Here is a 21599-nt window from a genome sequence, read left to right as displayed (position 1 = left end):
ATTTTTAATTAATAAAATGTTTGGTTGAACTGGACACGAGCAAGTTTTTAATTATATATTTTACTTGTAATTAGCTGTATGTAATCGAAGTCGGTTAATACCAGCTCATCCTAAAATAAAACATATAAATCCTCACTAATTTTTTATTAAATGGCTCACTTTTTTTATTAGCATCTAATCCACTTAACTCATAAATTTATGGTATGCGAACTCAATAATAAAAGCTAGAAAAATATAAGAAATTATTTAAAACTTGAAAAATGTATGAAAAACTAAAATACATCTATCATAATATTAACAAAGTATATTAGAAACTGAATATATTAATGAAATGGTTTTTATTTTCTGAAAAAAGTCATCGACATCATTTAAAACATGGAATAAAATAATATATCTCCAACTTTTTTATATTAAGAAATGGTCAACATTCATATATTTTTAGAGTTCCAAGTATAAATTTCAATAGTTTACCCTTGTGTTTACATGATGAAATGAAATGACCACCGAATTCATTGAATGGTATGATATCGGTAGTTTCGGCCCGTTTGGTTGTGAAGAATATTGGGCTTCAAAATAGCCTTTTAATTCAAAATTGCAAGTTGCTTAAAAAAATAACAATAAATTTAAGTTTGTTTTGTTATCACGAATATAAAAACATTTTATTTTGATTCACCAAAATATTCTCTTGACTTTCACTTCATGTCTTTTTTTCTTCATTATTTTATTTTACAGTAGACTAATTTACTGATTATATGCATATTATTAGTTCTTTTTAGTTCTTATTAATTATTTTTCAGAGGGACTAATAATAAATGGGTTAAATATGTTTTTGGTCTCTTAACTTTCAGTGAATTTTAGAATTATCTATTTTGAAACTTTTGACTAATTTAGTTATTTATCTTTCGAAATACGTAAATTTAGTCATTTTAATCAGATTTTGTTAGGTTTATTTGATGTTTCGTACGTATTTCAGTATTGTATTTGAGTTGTTTATACTGTTTCACATAATTTTGCTTTAATGTTAAGTTAAATACTATTAAGAAACGGCTTGAAATGTAAAATAAATTTAATAAAATTTGATTAAAATGACTAAATTCACGCATTTCAAAAGATGAAAAACTAAATTGATTCAAAGTTTCAAAATAGACTAATTTCAAAATTGACTGAAAATTAAGAGACCAAAAACACATTTAACCCAATAATAAACTGAAAAAAAATGTTTAAAATATCAAAATAATTTATTTTAACGGTTAATTGCTTCATGTACTCGTTTACCCTTTTCAGTTTGATGGTAGTGAAATTTTGTTATACCTTGAAAATAACGTAGGAAAAAAAAATAGTTAGATTTTATAATAGAAAGTTTATTGATTTAAAGTATTTTGATGTTGATAACAATAAATACATTTGGTTCAGTGAATCTTGAATAACATAAACAATATAAATAGAAATTTGTTTAGTGAAATGTGTTAAAATTTACTGTTTTTGTTCTTGGGATTGAAAGATAAAAATTGGTTTTGTAAACCTTAAAAAAAAAGATAACTAACTTTTTGGGACAGAGGGTAACATGAGCAAAAGAAAAAAATGTACAAGTGAGTAGAAAAGTTTGGCACTGAGTCTTTCATAATCTCCATACTATTGTCATAATGTGTTAATTCTTATGTGTTAGTTTTGATTATTTAAATATATTTAGTTTTTCTCTATTTTTAATCAGTTATTCAATTTTTTTGTTTAATATTTTCCACAATTGAAAAATCTTGCTTTGAATTGAACCATGAGTGTATACCTGTTATAGGTCATGGATTAAGTAAATTCATCATTTAATTCAATAAAAAAAATAGGTTTTAATGGAGTTAGATTTCTCCATTTTGTTTTATCATAACCAATTTAACCTAAAACACCATTGATTGGGTTGAGTTAGTTGGGTTATATAGGTTTTGAAATCTTCGTTTACAAAAACTTATAATTTTAAAACAATTTTTTCTGACTTTTTTAGAGATTTTATATATAAAATAAAATATTTTTTAATATTTAAAAATTAAATAATTTAATATTTCAAAAATTGATATAAATTTATTAAAGAGGTCTGAATTGACGAAAAAAAAATTGATCCAATGAACAATTATTACTTTAAACCTTGAATATGAAAAAATAATTATTGAAAAGTGTTTGTATGTTTTATAAAAAAAAAAATGAATCGGTAAGGTTTAATCTTATTATTATGTAGCAAAAACAATATATATGGAACAATAAAGAAATAAATTCGGGGTGAAATTGAAAAATATAAACTCTAATTTAAGTCTTTAATTAATATAGATAGTGAAAGGTTTAGATTAAAATCCAATTATGAAAAGGTAGGTAAAATATGTTGAAGTTGTTGGAAGCTTGGGTTGGTTTACTCATCTGTCATGATGTCACATTACACAGAAGTAGCCAAAAACCTACGTTGTGTAGAAAAAAGAAAGAAGTTGTCACTAAGTCACATAAATATACATTTATATTGATTAGTCAAACAACATGTCTTTTGTACATAATCATTTATGCTTGTAGTATTTTTTAAAAATTTTAAATTTTATACATATATTGATTATTTTTCAAAGTAAGGATATGTGTTCGAAGTTTGAAAGTTCTGTGTAAAATATTTCTTTTTCTTCTATAAAAAATGTCTTTATAAATTTCAAAGTCTCACATGGCTTCTTGTTTTTTTCTAAACGTACAAAGACTTAAAATGAGTAAAATTGTGAAATGAAGTATCGTAGTACAAAAATAATGTAAAACAATATGTGTTAAATGTACGAATTTCTATTCATTTACCCAAAATTTATTTGAAAAATTTTAAGAATTTAAAAGAATTAATTTTAATTTTTCTTAATAGTTATGTATGAACTAGCTAGCTATCGAGCGATTTTAAGATAATGTTTTTGTTGATTACGTGATTCATTTGGATCAATTATTATATCAACTCTTCAACGGAAGTGTGAATCCGGTCCCATTTTCAAATCCACATCACATATCACAATCGTTCAAACTTTTTTAAAACAATAAATAACAAAAAGGAAAAAATTAAAAAAATATATCTATTAAGAGAAATTTTTCGTTTGGAATGGTTTGAGACTAATTTATTTCATTTAAAAAATTTAAAGAATTTCTGTAATAAAATTACAAAAATACATGAAATTATTAGGTTTTGTATTTAAATAGTTAATGTCCAGGGATAAGATGGAAAAATTAAAACTAACTTAAACACATAGTTAGGTAGATTATAATAATAAAATTTAAGATTTGTTTATTAAAACTTTACCCAGATTACATTATAAAATACTTAACAAATTTTGAATAATACCACCATACTGATAATTAGGGATGGACAAAATAAACCAAACTGCAGTGTACTACCAAAAACTGCACTGAACTAAAAACCAATTCACATGAACTGCACTGAACTAAAAAACAGTTCAGACGAACTGAACTGAACTGTTATTCTTAAAAATAAACTAGACTGAACTACACTGCACTAAACTACATTTCATTATAATATGAACTGAACTGTTTTATGAACTGCACTACGTCAGAACTGAACTGCACTATTTTTTAACTGAACTGCACGATTTTTTAACTGAACTGCACTATTTTTTAACTAAACTACATTGTTCTTGAACTGAACTGCACTAATTTTTAACTTAACTCACTATTTTTGAACCGTTTTTGAATCGAATTACATTAATTTTGAACTGAATTGTATTATTTTTGAACTGAATTACACTATTTTTGAACTGAATTACACTATTTTGAACTGAATTCGTATGTACATACGAGTGAGCCTACTAGTAATACTTGAAAGTGTTTGAAAACTACAAAATCCTACACAACATAATAAATTTCGTATTTCATAATTCTTATTGAAAATAAGCATAATATTTCAATACATCAAAATCAAAATATTAATATATCTTAATACATAAGTTTATGTAATTAAAATATATTTATCGAACTAAAAATTAATAAAATATATTTACTTTTATAATTTTATATATTTTTATTTTATGTAACTAAAACTAAATCGAAAATTAAATATAAAAATATGACTTAAATTTATATTTTTACATTTTTCTTAAAAACATAATATATTTACAATTCTGTTTCTAAATATAACATACTTATATATTTATAAGTGTATTATTAATTTTATACAAATAAAAATTAATTTTATTATATTTACTTTGTAAATAAATTTGAATTCTCGCTAATAGTGATAATTCTTTTATAAAAAACCTTTTAAAAATATATTATTATTAATTGTTTGTTTTTATTGTAGCTGAATTCATTTATTTATAGATAGAGTATACTTATATTTATATTCTTCTATAATAATTCTATATGTCATTTCTTGACAACTTAATTAATTGTTCACAACATTAACATAGTAAATTAAATATAAGTTAAACAATGTATTAACAAAATTAATTTGTGAAAGAATATTACTATTTTCAAATATCAATTTCTTTAAAAGCAAAAATATTATTCATACAAAATATAACAATTAAAATTTAATAATATTAAACTAGAAGAAAGAAAAATCCATTTCAAATTCACGTATGTCAAACCAAATTGATGGAAAAGAAATAGCTAAATTCGGGTGGTAGATAATCCATTGTAATTGAGATTGTGGTTTAGTTAGGTATATAAAAAATAAATTTGGATAATATTGAAAAGAGAAAAATATTCAGTTTATGTTATAGTTTACAGGCTGCAGGGCTCATGTGGGTAATTGAGTTTCCATGAGAATCAAGTGACAACAATAAGATTAGGTTCCACTTACAGCACTAAAAAATTAAAGAAAGAGTTCAGTGTAGTTATGTGACTAGTTAACTATTATAAGTTCAGTTTTTCAAAACTTAAACTAATAAATAGTATAATTCAGTTTTCCTATTAATAGTTCAGTTAGTTTTAGTTTAATATAATTCAATTAACTATAATACAGTAGGGTTAAGTTATTTTTGTCCAGCCCTACTAATAATGTTTTCTATCAATTAGACTATAATATTCATTAATAACACAATACAATATACCGGTACTTTGAAGAAGTTAGAGCAGTGATAAATACATAAAAGGAAGTTAGAGGGAAAGAACTACGAGATCTTATCGATTGAAAATCAACTCACTGCAATATAAAACTATATACATAGAATAAAGAAAAAAAATATTATTTGAAGCCTGTAATGTAATTTCCGTTAAACTTACTTATAATCATGTAATTAACATTAATAAGTTTTGTCTTCAAGTTCTAAAAAATATAAACATAAACTTTTATTTAAGAAACATCATAAGTTCTGAATTAAGAAAAGCTACTATATATATATATATATATATATATATATATATATATTAGAGTTTGAAAACTACTATTATCGATATAAAATACAAAAAAAAAAAAAACTTCAGAGTCATTAAAATAATTTTTTCCTAGAATCAATAATCGATATTACTAAAATTTGTTTACTTTGCAGTCATTTATTTAAGATTTATGTTTCCTCTGTACCTACATGTTTTTTTTTATTCATTTTTATAATTTAAATCAGTTGATCCTAATCTCTGGTTGCTGCTGAGTCTTGTCCTGTACTGATTGGTTTCTTTTATTATGTGAATTTATTAGATATTTTATTTTCATGGCAGCGACTATAACTGTTATTAATGTATTCTTGGTCGTCCAGTGTGCGGAAGGTCTCTCTCTATTCGCAACTACTCGTAAGCACACCTTTAGCGAACAACCACAGTCAAATGGTTGATTGAGAATAGACAGCACAAACTAAATGGATATTTGTTGAACTTGTCAGAAACTATGTAATGACATTTTTATTAACCATAATTATTCAGCCAAAAATTCCACATACAACAAAGTTGGAGGCCTTATAAATACCAATGAAAGTGTTGTTGTCTATGCATCACAAACCCATCGCTGCTTTAATCAGTTACCTACAGAACAAGAAATCCACACACTGCTAAGTGTTTGTTTTGAGTTTGATCTGCTGTCATGGCCGGAAAAGACAGAATCCTCGTTTTGGGACCGACAGGAGCCATTGGAAGACACATTGTGTGGGCAAGTTTGAAAGCAGGGAATCCAACGTATGTGTTGGTTAGGGACACTCCACCCACCGTCAACAAACCAAGGCTCGTCACCGCTGCAAATCCTGAAACCAGGGAGGAACTCCTTCAGAACTTCCAAAATTCTGGAGTTTTTCTCATCCAAGTACGTTCCTTCCTCTCTTCATCTCTTTCTCTCCATTTTCTCTTTTCACACCATTCATCATACCACTCCTTTCTCTCTCCAGGGAGACATGAACGATCATCAAAGTCTCGTCAACGCCATCAAACAGGTTGACATCGTCATCTGCTCCTTTGGGAGACTTCTCATAGAAGACCAGGTCAAGATCATTGCAGCGATCAAAGAAGCCGGAAACGTCAAGGTATACGCCTCTCTTGCTCATGGAAAGAATCTTTTCTAAACAAGCACACATTTTCAATACTAATTTCATTCCTCGACAGAGATTCTTCCCATCTGAATTTGGACTGGATGTGGATCGTCACGATGCAGTTGAACCAGTGAGAGAAGTGTTTGAGGAAAAAGCAAAAATCCGGAGAGTAATTGAAGCTGAGGGAGTCCCTTACACTTACCTCTGTTGTCATGCTTTTACCGGTTATTTCTTACGTAACCTGGCACAGATTGATATCACTGTTCCTCCTCGGGACAAGATATACATTCAAGGAGATGGAAATGTGAAAGGTAGTGTAATTAGTTTTGTAAACGAAAGAGTTATAATAATTGTTTTAGTACACACAGAGTATAAAAAGCTTAGACACAACTCAACTGAATTGGTTTAATGTTTCAGGAGCATATGTGACTGAGGCTGATGTGGGGACTTTCACCATCGAAGCAGCGAATGACCCAAATGCATTGAACAAAGCCGTGCACCTAAGACTCCCTGCCAACTATTTGACCTTAAACCAGATTGTATCCATGTGGGAGAAGAAAATTGGAAAGACTCTGGAGAAAATTTATGTTCCAGAGGAAGAAGTTCTTAAGCAGATTAAGGGTATGTTGCAAGTAACAGCACTATTTATTTATTAGACTTCAAAAATTTATTTTGTACACATCTTGGTTGCATCAATTGTGAGAAATTAAGAATGTGTTGATTTTGTGCAGAGTCGAGTTTCCCCAACAATTATCTATTGGCGTTGTATCACTCACAACAGATAAGGGGAGATGCAGTTTATGAGATTGATCCTGCCAGAGATGTTGAAGCTTCTGAGGCTTATCCTTACGTTAAATACTCAACTGTGGATGAATACCTGGACCAATTTGTCTGATTTTCTAAGTCTCAGAAACCAACGCAATTCTCTGTTCTTATCACTCTGCTGAAGACAGCTTAATAAAACTAATGCCGTTTCCTTTTTTAATTCTTCAACAATGGCCATTGCAGGCTCTGTACTTTGAATTATTTGTTACTGATAGCTAGTGTTTTATTTTTTATGTTGTCTTCAACAATATCTCCGCATTAATGTAAGATTCTGCCTGAGAAATAATAATGAAGACGGTACAACTGTTTGCGCATCATCTACGTTCTGTTTTCAAATTTTTACATCACTGTCGTTTCTAGTTTTCTGCAAGATGGTCCATGAATACAAATGTTATTTACGGCGCACACCAGAGTTGATTCTCACTCGCTGCCAAACAAAACACAAGTTAATCATTTAAAAGTTAAAAAAGAAAAATTGTAGGCAACAATGGGTAAAAAATCTTCAAATATTAAAATAATAACAAAATTAAAAAATAAAATATGAAAGAATTACATAATTTGAATGGTGTTGAAAAGAGTTGGGTTGATGTCTCCATCAGAGTACACTTTCAATAATAATAATAATAATAATAATAATAATAATAATAATAAAGTCTTATATGAATATTTAATTCAATTATACAGTAAAATTCAATCCAAATGCAAGCCAAATTTGTGAATGAGTGTAATTTTAACATATTCTTCAGTTTACCAATTAAAACTATTATTCCAATATAAATTTTGCATGCACCACGACAGAATCAACTTTTTACAGGAAAAAGAAAAAGAAGTGACATACAAATTTTGGAATAATGATATTTTGACTACTAAATTTTAATAATTTTCTCTTATAACATAATGTGTTATTTCTTAAATGATTTTAAAATATAAAAAAAAATCAATTAAAAAATGACATCTAAAATTATCAAAAAAAATTATCAAAATTTAACAGTGAAAAAATATTTTTCTAAATTTTATTCTCTAATCAACACCAATAGAATATAAAATTAGTTGAGACAAATAAATAAAATAAAAATATTTTTTATTAGATGTTAAAAGATGTTGGAAACTTAAAAAGTCTACAGTAAAAACTTTTGAAAAAAAAATATTTATTGCAGAGTTTGTGTCTAAACAAGGACTACAAGATATAGGCAACACACTGTTGATAGTCAAATTCAACATAATTTGTAAAATGAAGAAAATATCTTCCGTTACATCGATGAAATGATGTATTATATTCTAACAATTTCAATCTCCACCTACTTCTCTTTTTTTTTTTTTTCTCTCTAAGACTTCAATTTTCAAAATTGTGAAAATCACAAATTGACCTTTTTGATTATAAAACTATGCAATAGTGGAATAGGTTGGACTATCGATTAATATTCAATGGCCCGGTTCAGTTACTATAACATTATTGTTAGCATCCCATGCACGGGTAGAATTTTTTATTTAAACAACTACCTTTAACTATTTGATAACCCATAAGAAGAGTTCTCAAAATAAAATTAAAGTTCAGATAAGATTTTAATTTTATATAATTGAAATTTATGACTATGATTCTTACCCATTTCAATTCTAAGAAGATGGGTACTTTTGAATTCTGTGACCAATCACAAAACCCAAGTTTTTCAACAAGCATGTATGTTTTGACATTTGACCCCCTAACATTGTGGAAAACCTTTGTTTGTCAATTAGGAATGAGTTACTTTCCAATAACTCTGTTGACTTGGTAAGAGTCATATGTGGATTATTTTTTTTTTTTGCTACACTCGTGATTTCGTATTCAATGATATATATATATATATATATATATATATATATATATATATATATATATATATATAAAAGGATTTTTTTTAATTACTTTTTTCAATATATGTGTAGTTGTCAAAGTAGACATCAATTTAATGCTAAAAATATTAATTGTACTTTTCTATGGATAAAATATGAGTTTCTAGCTGCTTTTTTCCTGCAGACGTTGATTTTGTAGGAAATTGCTCGTAAATAATTAGATATAAGATTTGAAAATTCCTTAGGAATATTTTGCGATAAATATATACAAAAAAGTTTCATGTATGAAAGAAAATCTTAAAGAAAAAGAAGTCATTCAAAAAAGAGCAAGGACATTTTTAATGTAGTTTTACTTTTCATATGTAATTTTTCTTCTAACTTTGAATATAGAAGTATTTTTCTCTTAACTTTTTTCTCATTTTTCATAAATTTTTATAAGAAATGTAATTTAGAATTTGTACAAAATATAAAAAAGTCCTGATCATTTAACACTCATTTCTTTCGACATTTACTTTACAACATAAAATTATTTTATTATAATACTTCATTTATAATTATAATAATAATAATAATTATTATTATTATAATTATTATTATTATTATTATTTACGTATAAAATAAAATATTAAAAATAGTTGAAGGTAGACGATCTTGAAAAAGTCAGTGGTCAAAGTAAATTTTTCCTATAAAAGAAATTGTAGGAGTGACATGGAGCCTCCATCATTTAATACAAGTGATGTCAAAACTTGAGGTTTTGAAAATCTCCAAAGATGATAACCTAGTAAATTTCACACCTTAACTTTTCTATTACACCACCTGAAAGATGATTGCGAGTGAGTTAAAGAGAGAAAATTAGTGGCTGTATCACTGTCTGGGCCATGTAATTTGGGCTAGGAAAGAATAGATCAAAATCCACATAACTAAAATTGGGATTTTTTTCTTACACCTCCAAACATTTTTTAAAACTCAAAATTACCCTTTGACCAATTAAAGAAAAATACACAGATTGCATTTTCCAAATTTACTTTTGGATATTGACTTCTGATAAAAATGTTTCCAAAAGTTGATGTAAAGAATTTGGACTTCCAAATATAAAAAAAATATACCGAAAGTCGATATATATATATATATATATATATATATATATATATATATATATATATATATATATATATATATATATTATTTTTTAATTATTTTTTTATTAATTTTTAACAAATTATATTAAAATAAATTTGAATTAAAAAATATAATAATGTATAAAGAAAAAAAAATTAAATTAAATATTTAAATTTTAATAAAATTTTAAAAATTCAATATAAAATAATATACACATTATTTGTATAAATAAAATTATTATAAATTAAAAAATAATTTAAATTAAAATAATAAATATTTATTTTTTTTCGATTTAAAGTTTTATTATTTTAATTTGAATTATTTTTCAATTTATGTTTTAAAATTTTTTTAACATTTTTTTTACTTATTTTATATTTTTTAAAGTAATTTTTGTTTTAAATTTATATATTTTATAATTTTTAATATGTATTTTGAAAATAAAATCTTAATATATATATATATATATATATATATATAAATTTTTTTATAATATATTGAAAAGTAAAAAAAAATTAAAAGTAATTAAACTTTAAATTTAAAAGAAAAAGTAAAAGTGAAAATATATATATATATATATATATATATATATATATTATATTTTGGAAGTTTAAAATTTTAATCGAATGTACCTTTCATCGGAAGTTGATATCTAGAAATAAGTTTGGAAGTGTAATTTACGTGATTTCGCTCAAATATTCAAAAGGTATTTTTGAGATTTTATAAAATTTTAGAGGTGAAGAAGAAATCCTCCAAAGATAAAAATCTCCCTGAAATTTTGAACTTTAACAATAAAGAACGAGCAATAACGGACCTGATTTAATTGGTCGTGAAACAACCTAAACAAAACAGTAGTCTGCCCAAGAAAGCCCAAAAGATTGTGGGCTTAGTAAGGTTGAAAATACCACACTTGGTTAACCACAAATAACCAAGATTAAATTATATCACTGTATAGTAATTCACTTAACTTTGGGTCTACCCTAGGTCTATGTATGAGAAAAACCATTAAAAAAATAGTATAAATATGATGTGCTATGTATGAAAGTTGAAGAACAGCATTTAATTTGGGCGTTGAAATAATTTTGCAGCTATTTTCTTGATCGAACAAGCAATGTGGAGACGGAAGGCTCTCAAAGGATCCCTCCCGTCCATTGAACTTTTGTGAGAACAGTTAATATATAAACAAGTCAATCAAGTTAAATAAAAGCATAATTAACTAAACATAACGATCGGTGAATTTAACTAAGCTCATATTGACCAGGATAGAACAACGTTGATAACCAAGTAAAATTGGGTAATGTCGTCACCAAATGCTGGCACCTCACAAGATGCTCGAAATTCCTATGTAAAATTGTAACACGTAACATCCCAAAGCCAGAGGACAAAACGACAACATCGTACAAACGTCAATGGCCTAAACGACACATTTTTTTCATCTACCCACCTACAAGCATGTTGTCATTATCGTCACCAATGCGTCTCATTTCGAAACCATCGTGCTTCTGTTCCCAATTCTTCTTTTTTTTCCTTGCGTTGGAAGATACCCTTTTGTAGCATTGTCTCAGAGTATCAAACTCGTCTTTTTCTCTGTCACTATATCATTACTTCTTACGAGATTCCGCCCCAATCTTTCAGTTCCTAAGAGAACTACAACACCAGTTTCATCACTTGCTGTTTGAGCGCAATCAAGGTCAGGTAAAAAAATTGTTCAGAGATGGCTCAGTCACCGCCTTATTATAACCGATTTCCTCAGACTCCAAACTCAACTAAGAAGGGACGTAGTGGCTACGAGCCATCGGACACTGAGACCGAGTGGCAAGAGATTCCACGCCACGAACGTGAAAGAAGAAACTTCACTTTACAACGGAACAAAAGCCCCATGGCACTACACAGAAGGCACCCTTCCAGGGTTGAACATGAAATCTCATCAGCTTCAACAACTTCAGCTCCACGTAGAAGACACAATAGCAAATCACCCTATAAGCTGCGCGTAGCAGAAGATGTTGCTGCTTCATCATCGCCGGTAACAGGTTTGGATACACGCAGAAATATCAGTCCCTTGCCGAGACCTGACCTTGGAAGAACTGTGTCCCCTTTCAGGGAGCAAAGAACTGAGAAGCCACACTACAAGAGATCAGTGACTGCTCCCAGGTTGAGGATTCAAGAGAGCAACCATGGGGGGATAATCAATGACACTGTTCTAAAGCAAAGAGAAGTTTCTCCTTTCAAAACGCCTTCGGTTGGAAAAATCAACGAAATGATAGCACAGGTGAAGCTATCTAACGATCCCAGAAGTGATTATTCATCAGTGCTTGAAAGCACTGATTCCATTCAACCGGGTGACCTTTTCTTTTCTCGTGAATGCAATGTCTTGCAAGGGAGGAATTCTTCGTTGCCGAAACGCATCCAACAGAGTGAGTATTTCAGTCCAATGCCAACGGTGAACTCCTCGAGAACCCCATCTGAAAGCAAAGGAAATAACAGTGATCTTAACATGAATATGAATATGGGTTTGAATTCTGCTGCCACAAGTAGAAAGGGCAGTGGCACTGGTAAGACAAGTAGTGTAACAAGCGAAGGTAGTGGAAAAACGACTGCAAGCATGAGGAAATTCACAGCTAACAGAAAAAAGAACCAGAAAGATACATGGTTTGCTTGCATGAGAACAGGTAACTGTAGAACCACTAGAAAATCTCCTGAACGTCGACCTATTGACGAATCTTCTTACATTGAGAGAGCAGTGGTAGTGGAAAGCCTCCCACAATTCTTGGCAGATAAGCACCAACCTGCTTCACTTAATGGCTTCATTTGCAACAGACAAGAAGCTCAACTTCTCAAGGAATTGGTATGTCTAGTCAAAACATCTTAGTTTACATGTGAAGAAAGCTTAGACATAGAGTTAAAAAAGTGTTTTTTCTTCTGTCGATGTTCTTCAATTAAAATTGGAAAATTTTTAAGTAACTTAAACTAACTTGCAGTACAGATTTTCAATATTACTTTATTGGTGTGAAACTCTAGTTTTGATTGAAGAATAATAACAAAAACACCTGAAGAATTGCATAGTTTAGTCTTCTTCTCATACTGTACTTGTAAATTTTATAACTATGACTCAAGCTATCTTACTTTTCAGGTGTCTCATGGATCTTGCCCTCATATTTTGCTCAAAGGACCCTCTGGTTCCGGGAAAAGAGAGCTAGCAATGGCTCTTCTTCGAGAAATATATGGTGATGCATGTTGCAATGTATGTTTCTTCCCATAATTTTCCTTTCAGACGTGTTTTGTATTTCTAACCTGACTTTATTAGACCCTTTTTGCAGCTGTCTCATGATTTAAGACACTTCCCTATTCAGGTAGAGATTTATCGCTTTTCTACCTTAGCTTTTGATATGTGATAGGTACAAACTAAAAAACCGTTTATGAGAATTATTTCAAAAGGTTGCATCTTCTATCCCTTTGGTCACAGTATTTTCACTAAATTGACAGGACCAAAGGCTTAAGAAAGTCTCTGTCCCCATAACATCCAGTCCTCATCACATGGAGCTAGATGTAAACTCAGAACCTAATGCTAAATATGCTTTAATGGGATTAATCAAAGAAATTAGCAATATATATGCCATTGCCCCTGAAGTAAGCAATATTAATTTCAAGTCAGATTTTAAAGGTTAGTAGCTTAATTACTTGTTTATCTAGCTTCCTAAATAGATTTATCCTTTCTGTGAGTCTAGCTAATGTGGCTGGTTTCTCTGGATTTCAGTAATAGTTCTTTATGATGTCCACAAAGCAGTAGATAACATCCAGCACATTATCAAATGGATCGTAGACCGCTATTCTGATATATGCAAATTAGTACTCTGCTGTGAAGATGATGCAGACATCATTGGACCTGTGAAAAATCGGTTCAAAACTGTACAACTTTATGCTCCTCAAACTCACGAAGTAAGAATAAATTTTGGAACATGTAAAAGTTAACATCGATCTACAACATATCAAATCATGAATTTTTTTTTTCACTTGTATTGGAGAAATAAAATGATCTAGAACATTAATATTAATTAACAATCGTTAACCTTCAACTGTACAGATTGTTGAGGTTCTTATGCAGATAGCAAAGAATGAGAATTTTGATCTGTCCATGAACTTTGCTGCTAAGATTGCTACAAAATCTAAGCAGAACCTCAGAAAAGCAATCATGGCTCTTGAAGCATGCAAAGCACACAAGTAAGAGCTTCTGACTGAACATTTACTTTAACATTCCTAGAAAATTGTCTCCATAGACTAAATGGGGTACTATGATGGACAGCTATCCATTTTCAGAAGAACAACCAATTTCAGTTGTATGGGAGGAGATCGTAATAGAAGTTGCCACAGAGATTCTAGCTGATCCATCATTTTCACGGCAAGAAATTTCTCTATCTTAACAGCTTGAAATTTGTCAATCAGATTATATGGTTTAAGTTTTTAATGTAAATTTTGTTATGGTTTTATCAGCTTACTCTCAATTCGAGGGAAATTTCAAATGCTTCTCTTGGATTTTGTCCAGCCGAAATTGATCCTCCTGGTAACGAATAAGAGTCCATAAATAATTTATTCAAGTCATCAAAATAGTAGTGAATAAAGTGCATTCTGTTCAAACATGCAGAAACTCGTAGAACATCTCCTAAAAAGAATTGATGCTAGCTTAAAAAGGGAGCTATACTACTGGCATGCCTATTATGTGAGTTTCTCCCTCCATAGTTTATCTGAAGGTGATGGTAAATTGTAAAACAGAACTTGACACATTTTTAACATACCTCTTTGCTACTTACCCTTTCCATTCTAATTCTTGACAACCTCTTTCACCCTTTTATGTTTGGTCTTTTGGGAAATCAGTAACCAAAGTTTATAATGAACAGGACAGAAGACTCCCATCAGGAATAACAGCTTTACTAAAGTTAGAAGGTAAGGCAAAATCACCCTTCTAATTGCATATAACTAAGGATATTAATGAGAAACGTTGCATATACAATACAATGATTCATACAATTGTGTAACAATTTTTTTTTTTTGTCTATTTCTCTCCTGTTATCGTTTGGTGCACATATGTATTTTAGAAAGGTACAACAGAGAAACCGTACAGAAAAACCTAGCAGAAAATCTAAATTTTATCGTTTATTGCATGTCATAATGATAGAAAGAACATGTGTATGATATAATATTATTGGCTAACATGCTCTTCTCTGCAGAATTTGTGGCCAAGTTCATGGGCATGTGCAGAAAAAACTCTGGCAATCGGCAATATGTGTAGGTTAACATGGATGTCATTACAGGATGAATTATCACTCAGAAAATTAAGAATGTCAATATCATACGAACAGCACTGATAACGTCTTAGTTGAAGAATGTGATTCCTTATGTTCCCTGTCAAAAGTAGTAGAGATCAGAAAGGAAATTACTTAAATAAGATTCTATTTCTTGTCTTATATTCAGAAATGTGGAACTAATTGTCCACATTTTTGGCAAAGTATACCACTTTATGCAGAGTAATATACATAACTTTAATCCATTAGCTACTTTGTTGGTAAGATGTTTGAGTAATACTCATCAGTAAAATGCATGCACACAATATTTTATAATCTCTTTTTAATTAATATGGTACTTCTAACTTAATTACACACTAATAAAAATAACAAATAGTGGTAACAACTTAATTATCTGAGAATACAACTTAATCACACACCAAAAAAGTAACTTAATTACAGTGATTAGAACCAGATTAATAGTTATCAAAGTTAGAGAATGCTAAATTTAATATTACCTAAATTAACTTGTTACTCTACCAAATTTAATGATTAGTATTTCAATATATTATATAGTTTTATATCATTTAAGATTAAAAATAATTTAAATACGTATTTTTCCTTGAGATGTCTTTTAAAAATAAAATATTAATAAAAAGTTATCATAAAAAATTAACAATTAAACTTCTACTAAAAAGTTTTAGCATACCTCATAATAGGTCTCACATGTGTTTGAAACACTATAATTGAAGGTGGGGCAATATAATCCTAATGCATATTTGTTAGACATGTATCTTTCATTAAAGCATCTCAATATGGCTAATTTTTTGGAACTTGTCACAATCGAATTACTTGTATTGTAATTTCAATTTTTCTTGGCGTTAGACGAATATCAAGATCACTTTCTCAATTTAAATAACCATATTAAAAGTTAGAAATGCCTTTTAGTTAAAAGAAATAAAATGTTTAAAGTTTGAAAAATATTAATGGATTAATTAATATTTTTACAAGTGGTATTATTATGTAACTCGCGATTTAATTACACTTTTAAAAGTTATTGTTTTGTAGTAATAACGTCGTACTAAAATCAGTTTTATACTTAATAAATAGATTTTTGTTGAAAAAATAAATATATTTACGATTATCAGTCAAACTGCTTCCAAGAGAAAAATATACATGATTGTACTATAACTAGGTCTGAGTAGTCAACAAACGCGTTTTCTTTCTCTAATTTGGTAGAGGGTGGTTTTGCGTGACTCTCGTACACGTAACTTTAGATCACTGTTTGCATTTTTCAACGTATATTTGATCACTTCTTAACTTTTTAGTCTGATATAAATCTCTAATTTGATAAACTGAAATTTTTATTTATTTAATTTATAAATTAAATATATTTTATAGACTTATAGTATATTTACACACGTGACTTAATTATCAATAATTTGATTTAAAAATATTTTTTTGAGCAGGCAGCACAGAGGAAAGGAAAAAGATCCTTATGATAGTTTGGCAGCAGCCAGCGGTGAAAACAGACAAGACCACGCGGTGACGTTGTCTGAAATTCAAATATTATGTTATAATCAGTAGCCGTCTGATGAAAGCCCACTTTAATCATACGACACAGATTCACTCCACGACTGGTTGCTGAACCGTGCGATTGATACATAGATTACCTGATATATATTCTTCGCTTGTTTCATACCTTCACCCATCACCTCCCGGTCTCTCTCTATATCTGTCTCTATCTCTGTCTGTCTCACAAGTTCCTTAACCCTTTGGACCCCAATAAGGCAAAAGGTTCACTCTGCTGCAATTTCTCTTCTTTCCTTTTTATGATTCGCACTTTATTCTCTGTTTCGCCCTCCTTTATTGTTATGCTCCTTCTTTTGTTTCATGATCTAATGCAACAAGTGTAGTAGACCTGAAAAAAAGTAATCACCATTTTGCAAATAATGCTATTTTTTGAGGTCCCGGGCTCTTTTTTCAACCTGATGCTCTATTAGTTAGCTACGTCTAATTGAATTGGTTTTTTCATGTCACTATATACCTTGTACACACAGATTCCTATGTCTTTTGGAATCAATCTTGTTAAGAAACGAGGTGGATTCTTCTGATTGTTGTTTTGATGGAAATGATTCGGACTAATAGTGTCTTCTTTGTGCCTGTGTGTGTGATGCTTTTGGTGATTATGTAGTTAAGTCGATATGGCTCACCATGAAGATTCAAGTGCATGGAATTCGGATTTACCTCACCCAAAGCTCAATGAAAGAATACTTTCTTCTCTATCACGGAGAACTGTTGCTGCTCACCCCTGGCATGACCTAGAGATTGGTACACCAACTTTTTACGATTTTTTGGGGGCTCACTTTAATTAGGAAAAAAAGAACTGTTTTATTTGTTTTCTCCTAGGTGAAGAGCAAATTATTGTGATTCAAGAATTTCTCTTCAAAAAAATATATATATTTGGACTGAAACATGTTTTTCTACATGCAGGGCCTGGAGCTCCATCAGTTTTCAACTGTGTAAGCTGTTACTCTTTTGTAACTTTTCGCAAATCTTAGAAAAAATAAAGAATCCTTATCAGGACGCATCTTGCAACATCATGGTCATCTGAGTTGTCAGGGTTTATATGAAGTTCTTTTTGGCAATCATTCAAATATTACAGATTTGGTGAATGCAGCTAGAAAATAAGTACTTTAGCTTTAACAAGGATACGATGATAACGAAATCCTCCTTTTATACTTGAGATGAGGCTGTGATTAAATAAAGCGATCTCAACAACAGATTGGAACTTAGAATCTTACATTTTGCCTGCACAGATTATTTCATTGAACTCTTGTTTCCCAACGATTTTTCATAGAGAAATACATCAATTCCCATGGCAGGTGGTTGAAATTGGCAAAGGCAGTAAGGTCAAGTATGAGTTGGACAAGAAAAGTGGACTTATCAAGGTGTGGTTTCGATTTTCTTACTTTCATTCCATATGCTTTGATGTGTTTGAAAAAGATGAAAGACTTTCTTCTAAAGGGGTTGCATTTACCGTTTCCAAACTTATCACTGCTACCTGTCTGTATGTAATGAAGCATAAATAACATACTAACGAGAGAGCTGAACAACTTAGGTTGATCGGATTCTTTACTCATCTGTTGTCTATCCGCACAACTATGGTTTTATCCCAAGAACCATTTGTGAAGACAGTGATCCTATGGACGTGCTGGTTCTAATGCAGGTATGCTTAAATTTTATTTGTTCTTGATACTTAGCAGAAATTTCTGGCCAAAATATCAACTGTATTAAAATTTGAACTTTTGTTCTGAGAAGGAGCCCGTACTTCCTGGTACCTTCCTCCGTGCTCGCGCTATAGGACTAATGCCCATGATTGACCAGGTAAAAGTTGTCTTGTCCTCGCTTTCTGTTTTTCACTAAGATTTTCATTGGACAATAAAATAGAAGTGAGGGTGAGAGGGTCTATTCTGTGAAAAAAAGAGAGGCTATATTAGTTAGTTGTTTGCTTCCCTGCAAGTACTAGTGTATTGAACATCGAAGTCTATTGAAATGATGAACAAAACCACGCACTACCATGTAGTTGATATGACATGGTGAAATTTGTTACCGTTAACCTTTCGAACCCTAGTCCATTTTTAGCTGGGAGTGTCAGATTGAGAAGGAGATTCATTCCTTGGGAGCAACGAAATAAAATTGTAGGTTGCAAGGAACATTGATAAATTTATGTCAACAAGAGTGTAGGGAACAGCAATTTTTGTTCACTTTATAATTCACTTGCCTCTGGACATCACACAATTTGAATAGTTTTGTCACCAATTAGTAGAACTTTGAACAAATTTTGTTTTATTATTATTTCTACTACAGGGTGAGAGGGATGACAAGATCATAGCAGTTTGTGCTGATGACCCTGAGTTCCGTCATTACACGGACATCAAGGAGCTTCCTCCCCATCGGTTAGCTGAAATCAGAAGATTTTTTGAGGAATGTATCCTATTATTTGCATTTACACGTTAAACCAGTAACCACATGCATCTCAATACGTGGTGATTGACAATTAGTTTCTCTCTTAGAATAGAACCCAAAGAAAATTTGGCCAATATAAAAACTTGTTACTTTCAGATTTTCTATCTTGTCACTCTCGCAAGGAGTGTCTAATGGATTATAACCAGACACACTAAATCTTCCATAGGTATTTTTAGGACTGTTAAGTGATTCTCTTCTAATGATGCCACATCCCCTAGTTTTCTGCTAGTATCCTTAACTTGCCACACTAGACAAGAAAAATGAAAACAAAAAGGTTGACGTTGAGGACTTTCTACCATCTGAAGCTGCTGTTGATGCCATCAAATACTCCATGTAAGCTACTTTCCTTCCTCGACTCAGATTTTGTGTCTATTTCTGGTTACTTGGCACTAATTTTGAATGCTTATTTTATGTTTTAAAATGGGTGTTTTCTTTTGCAGGGACTTGTATGCTGCTTATATAGTTGAGAGCTTGAGGCACTAACTTCTTTAGAAACTCAACACCCAATTTCAGTGACCTCCAATCAATTGTGTGCAATTTGAATGCAACTTCTTAAACATTGTGATTTCATATTGTTATGGCACTTGTGCTGCTCGGCTCTTGACACAACAGTGTCAAGTAACTCCTGCTTTGAGATGCGTTGGTAGTGCCACAAAATAATGAACTTGATTCAAGTATTGAAGCCTCTATTCCTGAAAGCTTATCTGTCAATTAACCCTATGAGTTTTCGGATAAGCAAATTCCTAATTTTAGTGCATGTTTGATTTTACTTTCTCTCTAGAAGCTACAAATAATGGTTTCTGCGTTTTCTCTTTAAATTTGACAGAAAAAATATGGGCTTGCGATGTATGCGGGTCTCCAAAAACACGCATACTGGTCTTTAACTTCAACTCAATTTGGATTAGATTTGAGAAAGTTAATTTTTAAAAAAAACAAATCTGAAAATAGTACATTCTGACGTTTAAAAATACGTATGCTTTTGAAACTTTGACGAAATTCATTTTACAAACATGTTCATCATGGGAAAGTTAAAAGAAACGCCTGCTTTTTACCAATTAAGTTTTATCACAATTAATTTTAATAGTCCATTACCTCTATCCAAATGAAATGAGATTATTTTAGATTCCAATTTTTTTTACACTCAAAGGTCTTTTTGCTGATTTCTTAAATAACGGAAACAGATATTAAATTTGAAGATTTTTAATTGAAGGCTTATTAGATTTTTGAATTTATAAAATACTTACAAATTTTATACTTTTAACTTAGTATATATTATTTAATGTTGTTGGGGGAATATGATTTTTATGTTGTTTTGTCATCTAATTTATTTATATTCATATGTTAAGAAATGTGAGAATATTTAATGAATGATTTTTATTGTTTTTATTAAAGGTGTGTTATGAAACGAAATTGTCATGTTTTTTTTTTTTTAATTTTCACATCATCACTTATAAAGATCAAGAGATTATCTTAATTACCACTATTGATGAAACTTTTTCAAATCATTTATCATTTCAGTTTATGCTAAAATCATTTTGTGTTGACAATGTAACTTCACATTTCTCTACATGGAGACAAGTAAACAAATTGATATGACAAAAGATAACAATATATTGAAAAATTAAACAAGAAATCCGCATATAAAAAATATATAAATTTGGAGTACTTAATACAAAAAATTGATAGGGATTTAATTAAAAATGACTTAATTAAGTTTTTAGTTATAGATAAATTTGGATATTCTTAGTTGAGTATTTGTAAAATTGTTTTTAATTGAAATTCTACAAATTCTTTTGTTTGCTGAGAAGAAAAGTGATTGTCATTTTATTTGTCAACTTACTTTCTTGTCTCTACGTGTTACGTGTTATAAGAGATGTGAGTTTTGTGATTAATATAAAATAATATGATTAATATAAAATAATATTATTAATATAAAATAATATTGTGATTAATGTAAGATAATAAATAATTTTTATTGTTTCTATATTATTTTATATCTATAATTTCTAAAAAAAATTAACACATAAAAACGGGTAAGAGAACGAGATAGAATAAC

The 21599-nt window shown here is 29.6% G+C and overlaps 3 protein-coding genes across 4 annotated transcripts; all 3 read left to right on the top strand.

The window, feature by feature from the left end:
• The first annotated feature begins 5915 nt into the window (after positions 1-5915).
• On the top strand, positions 5916-7609 carry LOC114168785 (isoflavone reductase-like). Its single transcript, XM_028053734.2, has 5 exons — positions 5916-6244; positions 6327-6461; positions 6541-6778; positions 6885-7088; positions 7199-7609. The coding sequence occupies exons 1-5, from the start codon at positions 6029-6031 to the stop codon at positions 7360-7362; spliced, it is 957 nt and encodes a 318-aa protein (XP_027909535.1). The 5' UTR covers positions 5916-6028; the 3' UTR covers positions 7363-7609.
• Positions 7610-11736: 4127 nt separating this feature from the next.
• On the top strand, positions 11737-15799 carry LOC114173129 (uncharacterized). The gene is made up of 11 exons (XM_028057358.2): positions 11737-13083; positions 13369-13479; positions 13556-13588; positions 13722-13899; positions 13993-14174; positions 14320-14456; positions 14539-14634; positions 14727-14796; positions 14878-14952; positions 15131-15176; positions 15461-15799. The coding sequence occupies exons 1-11, from the start codon at positions 11953-11955 to the stop codon at positions 15520-15522; spliced, it is 2121 nt and encodes a 706-aa protein (XP_027913159.1). The 5' UTR covers positions 11737-11952; the 3' UTR covers positions 15523-15799.
• Positions 15800-17091: 1292 nt separating this feature from the next.
• On the top strand, positions 17092-20312 carry PPA2 (pyrophosphorylase 2). 2 transcript variants are annotated; one of them, XM_028058885.2, is made up of 9 exons: positions 17092-17311; positions 17709-17845; positions 18008-18036; positions 18400-18465; positions 18636-18743; positions 18836-18901; positions 19385-19505; positions 19795-19876; positions 19984-20312. In XM_028058885.2, exons 2-9 carry the CDS (start codon positions 17719-17721, stop codon positions 20024-20026), a joined length of 642 nt encoding a protein of 213 aa, XP_027914686.1. In that variant the 5' UTR covers positions 17092-17311; positions 17709-17718; the 3' UTR covers positions 20027-20312. The 2 variants fall into 2 exon arrangements, with proteins under 2 accessions (XP_027914686.1, XP_027914687.1); XM_028058886.2 differs by having other exon boundaries at positions 17311-17445.
• The last annotated feature ends 1287 nt before the right edge of the window (positions 20313-21599 follow it).

This window comes from Vigna unguiculata, chromosome 2 (genome assembly GCF_037176805.1).
Source record: "Vigna unguiculata cultivar grain cowpea cultivar isolate G323 ecotype 2 chromosome 2, ASM3717680v1, whole genome shotgun sequence".
Classification (NCBI taxonomy): Eukaryota; Viridiplantae; Streptophyta; class Magnoliopsida; order Fabales; family Fabaceae; genus Vigna; species Vigna unguiculata.
The sequence above is the reverse complement of the archived record's forward strand: the minus strand, read 5'-3'. Positions and strand labels throughout refer to the sequence as shown.

Coding starts and splice junctions, on each gene's coding strand:
- LOC114168785 (XM_028053734.2), top strand. CDS start 6,029: ATGGCCGGAAAAGACAGAATCCTCGTTTTGGGACCGACAGGAGCCATT. Junction 6,245..6,326: donor CTGGAGTTTTTCTCATCCAA/GTACGTTCCTTC, acceptor TTCTCTCTCCAG/GGAGACATGAACGATCATCA. Junction 7,089..7,198: donor AGTTCTTAAGCAGATTAAGG/GTATGTTGCAAG, acceptor GATTTTGTGCAG/AGTCGAGTTTCCCCAACAAT.
- LOC114173129 (XM_028057358.2), top strand. CDS start 11,953: ATGGCTCAGTCACCGCCTTATTATAACCGATTTCCTCAGACTCCAAAC. Junction 14,635..14,726: donor GCTGATCCATCATTTTCACG/GCAAGAAATTTC, acceptor TGGTTTTATCAG/CTTACTCTCAATTCGAGGGA. Junction 15,177..15,460: donor AGCTTTACTAAAGTTAGAAG/GTAAGGCAAAAT, acceptor TCTTCTCTGCAG/AATTTGTGGCCAAGTTCATG.
- PPA2 (XM_028058885.2), top strand. CDS start 17,719: ATGGCTCACCATGAAGATTCAAGTGCATGGAATTCGGATTTACCTCAC. Junction 17,846..18,007: donor CTGGCATGACCTAGAGATTG/GTACACCAACTT, acceptor TTCTACATGCAG/GGCCTGGAGCTCCATCAGTT. Junction 19,877..19,983: donor GATGCCATCAAATACTCCAT/GTAAGCTACTTT, acceptor TTTCTTTTGCAG/GGACTTGTATGCTGCTTATA.